Genomic DNA, 13,240 nt, shown 5'->3' with positions numbered 1-13,240 from the left:
TTATTTGGTTCACAGTTGGATTCAATAATTTCAACTGTTACTGGGGGGAAGGGAGCCTTTTTGCCTCAGGACAAAAAATCTAAAGGTAAATAGAGGGCTGCTAATCGTTTTCGTTCCTTTCGTCAGAATAAGGAACAGAAGCCTGACCCTTCCCCTAAAGGAACAGTTCCGTTTGGAAATCTTCTCCAGTCTGGAATAAATCCAAGCCTTTTAGAAAGTCAAAACCAGCTCCTAAATCCGCATGACGGTGCGGCCCTCATTCCAGCACAGCTGGTAGGGGCAGGTTACGATTTTTCAAAGATGTTTGGATCAATTCGATTCACAGTCTTTGGATTCAGAACATTGTTTCACAAGGGTACAGAATAGGTTTCAAGGTAAGGCCGCCTGTGAGAAGATTTTTTTCTCTCACGCATTCCAGTAAACCCAGTAAAAGCTCAGGCGTTTCTGAAATGTGTTTCAGACCTAGAGTCGGCTGGGGTAATTGTGCCAGTTCCAGTTCTGGAACAGGGTCTGGGGTTTTACTCAAATCTGTTCATTGTACCAAAGAAGGAGAATTCCTTCAGACCAGTTCTGGATCTAAAAATATTGAATCGTTATGTAAGGATACCAACATTCAATATGGTGACTATAAGGACTATTCTGCCTTTTGTTCAGCAAGGGCATTATATGTCTACAATAGACTTACAAGATGCATATCTTCATATTCCAATTCATCCAGATCACTATCAGTTCCTGAGATTCTCTTTTCTAGACAAGCATTACCAGTTTGTTGCTCTTCCGTTTGGCCTAGCAACAGCTCCAAGGATCTTTTCAAAGGTTCTCAGTGCCCTTCTCTCTGTAATCAGAGAACAGGGTATTGCGGTATTTCCTTATTTGGACAATATCTTGGTACTTGTTCAGTCTTTACATTCTGCAGAATCTCATACGAATCAACTTGTGTTGTTTCTTCAAAGACAGGGTTGGAGGATCAATTTTCCAAAGAGTTCCTTGATTCCTCAGACAAGGGTAACCTTTTTGGGTTTCCAAATAGATTCAGTGTCCATGACTTTGTCTCTAACAGAAAAGAGACGTCTGAAATTGGTTTCAGTTTGTCGAAACCTTCAGTCTCAATCGTTCCCTTCGGTAGCTTTGTGCATGGAAATTCTAGGTCTCATGACTGCTGCATCGGACGCGATCCCTTTTTCTCGTTTTCACATGAGACCTCTTCAGCTTTGTATGCTGAACCAATGGTGCAGGGATTATACAAAGATATCACAATTAATATCCTTAAATCCAAATGTTCGATCTTCTCTGACTTGGTGGTTGGATCACCATTGTTTAGTTCAAGGGGCCTCTTTTGTTCGTCCAACCTGGACTGTGATCTCAACAGATGCGAGTCTTTCAGGTTGGGGAGCTGTATGGGGATCTCTGACAGCGCAGGAGGTTTGGGAATCTCAGGAGGCGAGATTACCAATCAACATTTTGGAACTCCGTGCGATTTTCAGAGCTCTTCAGTTCTGGCCTCTTCTGAAGAGAGAATCGTTTATTTGTTTTCAGACAGACAATGTCACAACCGTGGCGTATGTCAATCATCAAGAAAGGGACTCACAGTCCTCAGGCTATGAAAGAAGTATCTCGGATACTTGTATGGGCGGAATCCAGCTCCTGTCTAATTTCTGCGGTTCACATCCCAGGTATAGACAATTGGGAAGCGGATTATTTCAGTCACGAGACGCTACATCCGGGCGAATGGTCTCTTCACTCAGAGGTATTTCTTCAGATTGGCCTCTCATCTAAACAAGAAACTTCCCAGGTATCTGTCCAGATCCAGGGATCCTCAGGCGGAAGCAGTGGACGCGTTGTCGCTTCCTTGGAATTATCAACCTGCTTATATCTTTCCGCCTCTAGTTCTTCTTCCAAAAGTGATTTCCAAAATCTTAATGGAGCGTTCGTTTGTACTGCTGGTGGCTCCAGCATGGCCTCACAGGTTTTGGTATGCGGATCTCGTTCGGATGACCAGTTGCCAACCTTGGACACTTCCGTTAAGGCCAGACCTTCTATCTCAAGGCCCATTTTTCCATCAGGATCTCAAATCATTAAATTTGAAGGTATGGAGATTGAACGCTTGATACTTAGTCATAGAGGTTTCTCTAACTCAGTAATTAATACTATGTTACAGGCTCGTAAATCTGTGTCTAGGAAGATTTATTACCGAGTCTGGAAGACTTACATTTCTTGGTGTTCTTCTCATAAATTCTCTTGGCATTCTTTTAGAATTCCTAGAATTTTACAGTTTCTTCAGGATGGTTTGGATAAGGGTTTATCTGCAAGTTCCTTGAAAGGACAAATCTCTGCTCTTTCTGTTCTTTTTCACAGAAAGATTGCTAATCATCCTGATATTCATTGTTTTGTACAGGCTTTGGTTCGTATCAAGCCTGTTATTAAGTCAATCTCTCCTCCTTGGAGTCTTAATTTGGTTCTGAGGGCTTTACAGGCTCCTCCGTTTGAACCTATGCATTCTCTGGATATTAAATTACTTTCTTGGAAAGTTTTGTTCCTTTTGGCCATCTCTTCTGCTAGAAGAGTTTCTGAGTTATCTGCTCTTTCTTGTGAATCTCCTTTTCTGATTTTTCATCAGGATAAGGCGGTATTGCAGACTTCATTTAAATTTTTACCTAAAGTTGTGAATTCTAACAACATTAGTAGAGAAATTGTTGTCCCTTCATTGTGTCCTAATCCTAAGAATTCTCTGGAGAGATCTTTACATTCTTTGGATGTAGTAAGAGCTTTGAAATATTATGTTGAAGCTACTAAAGGTTTCAGAAAGACTTCTAGTCTATTTGTTATCTTTTCTGGTTCTAGGAAAGGTCAGAAGGCTTTTGCCATTTCTTTGGCTTCTTGGTTAAAGTCTTTGATTCATCTTGCTTATGTGGAGTCGGGTAAATCCCCGCCTCAAAGGATTACGGCTCATTCTACTAGGTCAGTTTCTACTTCCTGGGCTTTTAGGAATGAAGCTTCTGTTGATCAGATTTGCAAAGCAGCAACTTGGTCTTCTTTGCATACTTTTACTAAATTCTACCATTTTGATGTTTTTTCTTCTTCAGAAGCAGTTTTTGGTAGAAAAGTACTTCAGGCAGCTGTTTCAGTTTGATTCTTCTGCTTATTATTTCAATTTTTTTGATTTGGGTTGTGGATTCTTTTTCAGCGGAATTGGCTGTCTTTATTTTATCCCTCCCTCTCTAGTGACTCTTGATGTCACAACCTGACCCTGGATCAGAATCTACTTCTGGAAAGAGGCTGCCTGATGTTGGTTCTACCAAAGCTAAGTGCATTTGTTGTAAACTTTTGGTAACTTTTCCTCCGGCTGTAGTTTGTGTTAGTTGTCATGATAAACTTTCTAACGCAGATAATGTCTCCATTAGTAATAATCCATTACCTGTTGTTTTTCCTTCAACATCTAATGTTCAGGATGTTCCTGTTAATGTAAGAGAATTTGTTTCTAATTCTATTCGGAAGGCTCTGTCTGTTATTCCTCCTTCCAGTAAACGTAAAAGGTCTTTTAAAACTTCTTATATTTCAGATGAATTTTTAAATGACCGCCATCATTCTGACTTATCTATTTCTGATGAGGATCTATCTGGTTCAGAAGATTCTGCCTCAGATATTGACACTGATAAATCTTCATATTTGTTTAAGATGGAGTTTATTCGTTCTTTACTTAAAGAAGTGTTGATTGCATTAGATATGGAGGAGTCTAGTCCTCTTGATATTAAATCTAATAAGCGTTTAAATTCAGTTTTTAAACCTCATGTAGTTATTCCAGAAGTTTTTCCAGTTCCTGATGCTATTTCAGAAGTAATTTCTAGGGAATGGAATAGTCTGGGTACTTCATTTACTCCTTCTCCAAGGTTTAAGAAATTGTACCCTTTGCCATCTGATAGATTAGAGTTTTGGAAAAAAATCCCCAAAGTTGATGGGGCTATCTCTACTCTTGCTAAACGTACTACTATTCCTATGGCAGATAGTACTTCTTTTAAGGATCCTTTAGATAGAAAGCTTGAATCCTTTCTAAGGAAGGCTTATTTATGTTCAGGTAATCTTCTTAGACCTGCTATTTCTTTGGCTGATGTTGCTGCAGCTTCCACTTTCTGGTTGGAGGCTTTAGCGCAACAAGTGTCAGACCATAATGCTTATAGCATTGTTAAACTTCTTCAACATGCTAATAACTTTGTTTGTGATGCCTTTTTTGATATCATTAGAATTGATGTCAGGTATATGTCTTTAGCTATTTTAGCTAGAAGAGCTTTATGGCTTAAATCTTGGAATGCAGATATGACTTCTAAGTCAACATTGCTTTCTCTTTCTTTCCAAGGTAATAAATTATTTGGTTCACAGTTGGATTCAATAATTTCAACTGTTACTGGGGGGAAGGGAGCCTTTTTGCCTCAGGACAAAAAATCTAAAGGTAAATAGAGGGCTGCTAATCGTTTTCGTTCCTTTCGTCAGAATAAGGAACAGAAGCCTGACCCTTCCCCTAAAGGAACAGTTTCCGTTTGGAAACCTTCTCCAGTCTGGAATAAATCCAAGCCTTTTAGAAAGTCAAAACCAGCTCCTAAATCCGCATGACGGTGCGGCCCTCATTCCAGCACAGCTGGTAGGGGCAGGTTACGATTTTTCAAAGATGTTTGGATCAATTCGATTCACAGTCTTTGGATTCAGAACATTGTTTCACAAGGGTACAGAATAGGTTTCAAGGTAAGGCCGCCTGTGAGAAGATTTTTTCTCTCACGCATTCCAGTAAACCCAGTAAAAGCTCAGGCGTTTCTGAAATGTGTTTCAGACCTAGAGTCGGCTGGGGTAATTGTGCCAGTTCCAGTTCTGGAACAGGGTCTGGGGTTTTACTCAAATCTGTTCATTGTACCAAAGAAGGAGAATTCCTTCAGACCAGTTCTGGATCTAAAAATATTGAATCGTTATGTAAGGATACCAACATTCAAAATGGTGACTATAAGGACTATTCTGCCTTTTGTTCAGCAAGGGCATTATATGTCTACAATAGACTTACAGGATGCATATCTTCATATTCCAATTCATCCAGATCACTATCAGTTCCTGAGATTCTCTTTTCTAGACAAGCATTACCAGTTTGTTGCTCTTCCGTTTGGCCTAGCAACAGCTCCAAGGATCTTTTCAAAGGTTCTCAGTGCCCTTCTCTCTGTAATCAGAGAACAGGGTATTGCGGTATTTCCTTATTTGGACAATATCTTAGTACTTGTTCAGTCTTTACATTCTGCAGAATCTCATACGAATCAACTTGTGTTGTTTCTTCAAAGACAGGGTTGGAGGATCAATTTTCCAAAGAGTTCCTTGATTCCTCAGACAAGGGTAACCTTTTTGGGTTTCCAAATAGATTCAGTGTCCATGACTTTGTCTCTAACAGAAAAGAGACGTCTGAAATTGGTTTCAGTTTGTCGAAACCTTCAGTCTCAATCGTTCCCTTCGGTAGCTTTGTGCATGGAAATTCTAGGTCTCATGACTGCTGCATTGGACGCGATCCCTTTTGCTCGTTTTCACATGAGACCTCTTCAGCTTTGTATGCTGAACCAATGGTGCAGGGATTATACAAAGATATCACAATTAATATCCTTAAATCCCAATGTTCGATCTTCTCTGACTTGGTGGTTGGATCACCATTGTTTAGTTCAAGGGGCCTCTTTTGTTCGTCCAACCTGGACTGTGATCTCAACAGATGCGAGTCTTTCAGGTTGGGGAGCTGTATGGGGATCTCTGACAGCGCAGGAGGTTTGGGAATCTCAGGAGGCGAGATTACCAATCAACATTTTGGAACTCCGTGCGATTTTCAGAGCTCTTCAGTTCTGGCCTCTTCTGAAGAGAGAATCGTTTATTTGTTTTCAGACAGACAATGTCACAACCGTGGCGTATGTCAATCATCAAGAAAGGGACTCACAGTCCTCAGGCTATGAAAGAAGTATCTCGGATACTTGTATGGGCGGAATCCAGCTCCTGTCTAATTTCTGCGGTTCACATCCCAGGTATAGACAATTGGGAAGCGGATTATTTCAGTCACGAGACGCTACATCCGGGCGAATGGTCTCTTCACTCAGAGGTATTTCTTCAGATTGGCCTCTCATCTAAACAAGAAACTTCCCAGGTATCTGTCCAGATCCAGGGATCCTCAGGCGGAAGCAGTGGACGCGTTGTCGCTTCCTTGGAATTATCAACCTGCTTATATCTTTCCGCCTCTAGTTCTTCTTCCAAAAGTGATTTCCAAAATCTTAATGGAGCGTTCGTTTGTACTGCTGGTGGCTCCAGCATGGCCTCACAGGTTTTGGTATGCGGATCTCGTTCGGATGACCAGTTGCCAACCTTGGACACTTCCGTTAAGGCCAGACCTTCTATCTCAAGGCCCATTTTTCCATCAGGATCTCAAATCATTAAATTTGAAGGTATGGAGATTGAACGCTTGATACTTAGTCATAGAGGTTTCTCTAACTCAGTAATTAATACTATGTTACAGGCTCGTAAATCTGTGTCTAGGAAGATTTATTACCGAGTCTGGAAGACTTACATTTCTTGGTGTTCTTCTCATAAATTCTCTTGGCATTCTTTTAGAATTCCTAGAATTTTACAGTTTCTTCAGGATGGTTTGGATAAGGGATTATCTGCAAGTTCCTTGAAAGGACAAATCTCTGCTCTTTCTGTTCTTTTTCACAGAAAGATTGCTAATCATCCTGATATTCATTGTTTTGTACAGGCTTTGGTTCGTATCAAGCCTGTTATTAAGTCAATCTCTCCTCCTTGGAGTCTTAATTTGGTTCTGAGGGCTTTACAGGCTCCTCCGTTTGAACCTATGCATTCTCTGGATATTAAATTACTTTCTTGGAAAGTTTTGTTCCTTTTGGCCATCTCTTCTGCTAGAAGAGTTTCTGAGTTATCTGCTCTTTCTTGTGAATCTCCTTTTCTGATTTTTCATCAGGATAAGGCGGTATTGCAGACTTCATTTAAATTTTTACCTAAAGTTGTGAATTCTAACAACATTAGTAGAGAAATTGTTGTCCCTTCATTGTGTCCTAATCCTAAGAATTCTCTGGAGAGATCTTTACATTCTTTGGATGTAGTAAGAGCTTTGAAATATGTTGAAGCTACTAAAGGTTTCAGAAAGACTTCTAGTCTATTTGTTATCTTTTCTGGTTCTAGGAAAGGTCAGAAGGCTTCTGCCATTTCTTTGGCTTCTTGGTTAAAGTCTTTGATTCATCTTGCTTATGTGGAGTCGGGTAAATCCCCGCCTCAAAGGATTACGGCTCATTCTACTAGGTCAGTTTCTACTTCCTGGGCTTTTAGGAATGAAGCTTCTGTTGATCAGATTTGCAAAGCAGCAACTTGGTCTTCTTTGCATGCTTTTACTAAATTCTACCATTTTGATGTTTTTTCTTCTTCAGAAGCAGTTTTTGGTAGAAAAGTACTTCAGGCAGCTGTTTCAGTTTGATTCTTCTGCTTATTATTTCAATTTTTTTTATTTGGGTTGTGGATTCTTTTTCAGCGGAATTGGCTGTCTTTATTTTATCCCTCCCTCTCTAGTGACTCTTGCGTGGAAGTTCCACATCTTGGGTATCTGCTATCCCATACGTCACTAGCTCATGGACTCTTGCTAATTACATGAAAGAAAACATAATTTATGTATGAACTTACCTGATAAATTAATTTCTTTCATATTAGCAAGAGTCCATGATTTTTTTGTATAAAGCACAATTATTCCAATTCCTTATTTTTGTTGCTTTCGCTCCTTTCTTATCACCCCACTTCTTGGCTATTCGTTAAACTGAATTGTGGGTGTGGTGAGGGGTGTATTTATAGGTATTTTGAGGTTTGGGAAAATTTGCCCCTCCTGGTAAGAATGTATATCCCATACGTCACTAGCTCATGGACTCTTGCTAATATGAAAGAAATGAATTTATCAGGTAAGTTCTTACATAAATTATGTTTTTTGGTGTTTACTATCCCTTTAAGTAAAATCATGGTTTAAAATGGTCGTATTTGGACACATATTTTCTCTGAAAAAATAACCTCACAAAACACATTTAAGCAATACATTCAGTTAATTTATATCATGTGGTAAATTTCAGCAAACTATGGAAGCCATATGTTGGGTACATGTCAATAAAGTTACACTAGTGGAGTATATAGAAAATGTATGATCTTTAAAAACAAGAAGAAAAATGATGACACCTGAATGTTATGGTCTTTTAATTTTTATTCTGACCTCAGGTAGGACTTGAACTGCTCAGGAAGTGCTGGCTTTGCATTTGTTTTATGCTTTTTACCTAACACACTCTTGAAATTTATTGGGGCTTTACTGATTGAGTTATGTCAGTCTTGTGTAATCAGTACAGCTTGTTTTTGTATTATAAGTCATTGGTTAAAAGAATTAATCAAATACTTTTTTTTTTGGTGAGCGCTAAAATGAACACATCCTGTACTTACAATGAGAAGTGCTAATTAATACACTGGCCACATTTACCTTGATATTACAAGTTGAGCATTGTGTATCCAATGCATGCAATATATAACTTGGAATATCACTTTCAAAATCTTTTGTAAACGTGAATGGTAAAAGGGCACACTAGCACTAAACGTAATGTAAAATCACTATCCTTCCCAAACTCCACAACACATTAACCCTCATACTGCCATTACCGCAACTCAAAAACTCCCCTACACTATTAACCCCCTTACCACCACCAGCCTTATCACAAACATCCCCATCGCTATTAATTCATAAACCACCACAACCCCTATTGCAAATAACCCCCTTATGCTCTTAACTCTTAAACAGCCTCAACTCCCATCACAAATAACCCCCTATGTTCTGAAAGGGACACTAAACCCAAATTTTTTCTTTTATGATTCAGATAGAGCATGCAATTTTAAGCAACTTTCTAATTTACTCCTATTATCAAATTTTCTTCATTCTCTTGCTATCTTCATTTAAAAAGCAGGAATGTGATGCATAAAAGCCGGCCCATTTTTGGTTGAGTACCTGGGTTATGCTTGCTTATTGGTGGGTAAATGTAAGCCTCCAATAAGCAAGCACTATCCATGGTGCTGAACCTAAAATGGGCTGGCTGCTAAGATTTACATTCCTGTTTTTTAAATAAAGATAGCTAGAGAACAAAGAAAAATTGATCATAGGAGTAAATTAGAAAGTTGATTAAAATGTCATGCTCTATCGGAATTATGAAAGAAAAAAATTGGGTTCAGTGTCCCTTTAACTTTCAAAGTGCCAGAACACCAACACAAATCTACCCCAACACTATTTACCTCCAAGTTGCTAACCCCCCCAAGACCCCCTAACCTATGACACCTAAGTTACTGTTAAAAAGGATATAAAATAAAAAAAGTAAAAAAAAAATAAAATAATCATTAATAAAAAATAATTAAAAAAAAACGTGCAAACCCCTTGCTAAATAAAACCCTATCCTATTAATATCATTATCATTTATTTGTATAGTGCTGCAAAGTTCCATAGCGCTGGGTACAGAGATAGGGATATACAATGACACAGATTTGTGATAAGATACATAAACATAACTAACTAAACAAATCTAGTACAGGAGGAAGAGGGCCCTGCTTTGAAGCCCCCTTAAAAAACCCTATCCTAAAAATATACCCCTTAAAACAAAATTCTCCTAAAAAATTACATTCTAAAAAAAAATCTAAAAACCCCTTTAAATAATACTTCTTATCTTATTTAAAAAAAACACAAAGAAGACCCCCTTAAAAAGGTGCACTTCTAGAAAGAAAAGAAAAAAAAGCTGTAAAAAAACCCTCCAGTTCCAGTTAAAAAAAAAAAAAGATTCCCTTAAAAATGATCTTAAATAAAATACATAAAGAAAATAAAAAACATGTTACTTACTGTCCAAAGTCATCTGTCAGCTGTCCAGTATCTTAATTTGAAGTAGTCATAATGTATTGAGGGGAGTGGAAATTATTTTATCACTTAATAAACCTAATTTGTATATAAATTCTCTGTATGGATGTACAGGAATGTTCTCCTGTAACAATGTTCCTTGTTAATACAGGCCTATATGTGTCGTGCTGCATATTATGGATTTAGGAAGAGGTATACCAAAGCCATCATGAACTGCAACTCTGCTATCAAAGTACAACCTAAGAGTGTAAGAGCTTACCTGTACAGAGGATCCTTGAAATACCATATAAAGGTGAGAAGATATAATGTTGGCAAACATATAGATGTTCTTTTTTGTAAAATTCTGATTTAAAAGTAAATTATTGCATGACTTCTGCAAAAGGTTTCCACCAGACCTCATAGCTACTTCTGTAAAGTCGTCCAGTTTTAGGATAATAGTTGGTTGTGTGCCAGAATATTCATTGATGTTTTTTATATTCTTTTTTTAGTAACAGTCTGTAATCTTAGTATTCATACCTCTGAAGTGGAGCACATACTACCAGAAATGAGAGATGTGCAACCCTAGAAGGATACCTCCCTACTTCAAATGTATTCCTCACCATACAAGGAGCTCTGAGTGTGGAATTAGGGATTAACCGAGGGTGGTATTGAAACTTTATATTTAGTGACCAGGCAGTCTGGGAATGTCAACCAGGGGAAAAGTGGCTGGGCATTCATGGGTAGATTGTAGGTGGCCCTCAATTTCAGCTTGTTAAACCTGGACATTGAATGGGCCTTCCGCCTCTTACTCTTTTCAGTGTTCTTCACAGAAAATGTTGCCAGCTGGGTGGTATTTTAAAGTAGCCAAGTGGGGGATAGATTAATACTTTGCATTATTGTAGTATGTTCTGTTATTTATAAATGTTAGTTAAGCTATCCAAAGCACAATTTATTACATAATTTAATATAAACTGATTTAATTTAATTTAATTAGTGCAACTAACACTGAAATTAAACTTAGATAGTTTTAGCTTAATATTGGCCTACATTTTTACTGATTGGTCAGAAAAATCAACTTTGTGGTGTGCTCATTAAAAGCCAGATTACAAGTGGAGCAGTATTTAATGCTCCCGCTTGTACGCTTACTCTGCTAGATTTAAGCTTTTTACTCACATCGGATAGCGCTCACCTTACAAGTTGAAAGTAAAATGTTTTCAATCGCGCACTAACCCAATGTGCGCAAAAAGCCAGTTAGAATATTGCAATCACATTAACGTATTACACCATAGAATTTAATTGAGCAAAAAGGGTGGAAACTCCCCCCTACTCACACGCTAACCCGATCACATATTCTCAAGTGCGCTAATCGGACATGAAAATATTAATTAGACAGGTGCATACTGTACATTTGGGCACCCTTGTCATTTTGTTGATTTGAATACCTGTAACTATCTAGCACTGATTAATTGGAACACACAATTGGTTTGGTGAGCCCATTAAGCCTTGAACTTGAGAAAAGGTATTTAAGGTGGCCAATTGCAAGTTGTTGTTCTCTTTGACTCCTCTGAAGAGTGGCAACATTGGGGCCTCAAAACATATATATATATATATATATAATGTCTGTATATGTATACATATGTATTTATGTTTTTATATGTTTTTATAAGTCTGTAAATACATATATACACATATATACAGTACACACACACACATGCATATATATATATATATATATATATATATATATATATATATATATATATAAATCACAGAAATAGGAGCGCACTCGCCTGGTCTTAATGAAATATTCTTTATTCAAAGTGACGTTTCGGGGTAGTTAGCCCCGTCCTCAGACCATTACTACCCCGAAACGTCACTTTGAATAAAGAATATTTCATTAAGACCCGGCGAGCGCGCTCCTATTTCTGTGATTTATATGCATTTTGATTGAATGCACCCCGGGCAGCCTTAACCTTTGAAAGTGCGTGCAGTGCCCTATGGACATTGAGTATATATATATATATATATATATATATATATATATACATATTTAGACATGTACAGTATATGTATGAATCTCTGTTAAAGCCCTTTGCCTGCCTTTTCTCCAACATTGGTGTGTCCGGTCCACGGCGTCATCCTTACTTGTGGGAATATTCTCTTCCCCAACAGGAAAAGGCAAAGAGCACAGCAAAAGCTGCCCATTTAGCCCCTCGTCTGGCTCCGCCCCCCCAGTCATTCTCTTTGCCGCTCTGAACAAGTAGCATCTCCACGGAGATGGTGAAGAGTATGTGGTGTTAGTTGTAGTTTTTTATTCTTCTATCAAGAGTTTGTTATTTTAAAATAGTGCCGGTTTGTACTATTTACTCTAAAACAGAAAAGGATGAAGAGTTCTGTTTAAAAGAGAAGTATGATTTTAGCAGCAGTAACTAAAATCAATTGCTGTTCCCACGCAGGACTGTTGAGCCCAGAGAACTTCAGTTGGGGGGAACAGTTTGCAGACTTTTCTGCTCAAGGTATGACTGGTCCATTTTCTAACAAGACTTAGTAATGCTAGAAGACTGTCATTTTCCCTCTTTGGGATCGGTAAGCCATTTCTTAGATTCATAACAGAATGAAGGCTTATTAATGGGCTATATACTGGTTGACACTATTGTGGGCTAAATCGATTGCTTTATTCGATATTTATATGTGTTTTGAAGTGTTTTAAAACTTGAGAATAATTGGTAACGTTTTTAAGCGCCAGGCAGTCGTTTAGACACCTTTCCCAGTCAGGAAGGGCCTTTCACTATAGTATGCAGAGCCTCATTTTCGCGCCTTAATTGCGCAGTTTCTTTTGGATGCAGTGCATGCAGCTTCATGTGAGAGGGTCTGGTGGCCATTAAAAAGTTCCTGGAAGGCTTATTTCGGTGGCGAATAACCGCCAAGGACAGGTGAAGCCACAGCAAACGCTGTGGCTGGGACTGTAGTGGGTTTAAAATTGTGAATTGATAAAACAGCTCCGGTTTCCTCATTTAAAGGGGTTACAAACTTGAAAATTGGGGTGCAATACTTTTAAAGCATTTAGACACTAGGGTGCAAATTTGGTAAGGATCGGATATTTCCTTCATAGTTTTTCACACATGCAGAAATAAAGTGTGCCCTGTTTAACATTTAAAGAGACAGTAACGGTTTTATTGCATTAATAGCCTGTATAAGCCTGTCTAACATGTCTGTACCTTCAGATAGAATATGTTCTGTGTGTATGGAGGCCAAGGTGGTCCCCCCTTCAAATGTATGTGAAAATTGTGCCATGGCGTCCAAACAAAGTAAGGACAGTACTGTCACATTTAA

The 13,240-nt window shown here is 38.3% G+C and overlaps 1 protein-coding gene across 1 annotated transcript in view; it reads left to right on the top strand.

The window, feature by feature from the left end:
- TTC6 (tetratricopeptide repeat domain 6) overlaps positions 1–13,240 on the top strand; it is a 430,156-nt gene that overhangs the window by 240,709 nt on the left and 176,207 nt on the right. Inside the window, exon 16 of the mRNA XM_053711337.1 lies at positions 10,080–10,220. Within this exon, the coding sequence (XP_053567312.1) occupies positions 10,080–10,220 (141 nt within the window). The remainder of the gene's footprint in view (positions 1–10,079; positions 10,221–13,240) is intronic.

Source organism: Bombina bombina, chromosome 1 (genome assembly GCF_027579735.1).
Source record: "Bombina bombina isolate aBomBom1 chromosome 1, aBomBom1.pri, whole genome shotgun sequence".
Classification (NCBI taxonomy): domain Eukaryota; kingdom Metazoa; phylum Chordata; class Amphibia; order Anura; family Bombinatoridae; genus Bombina; species Bombina bombina.
This window is presented reverse-complemented; position numbering and strand designations above follow the sequence as displayed.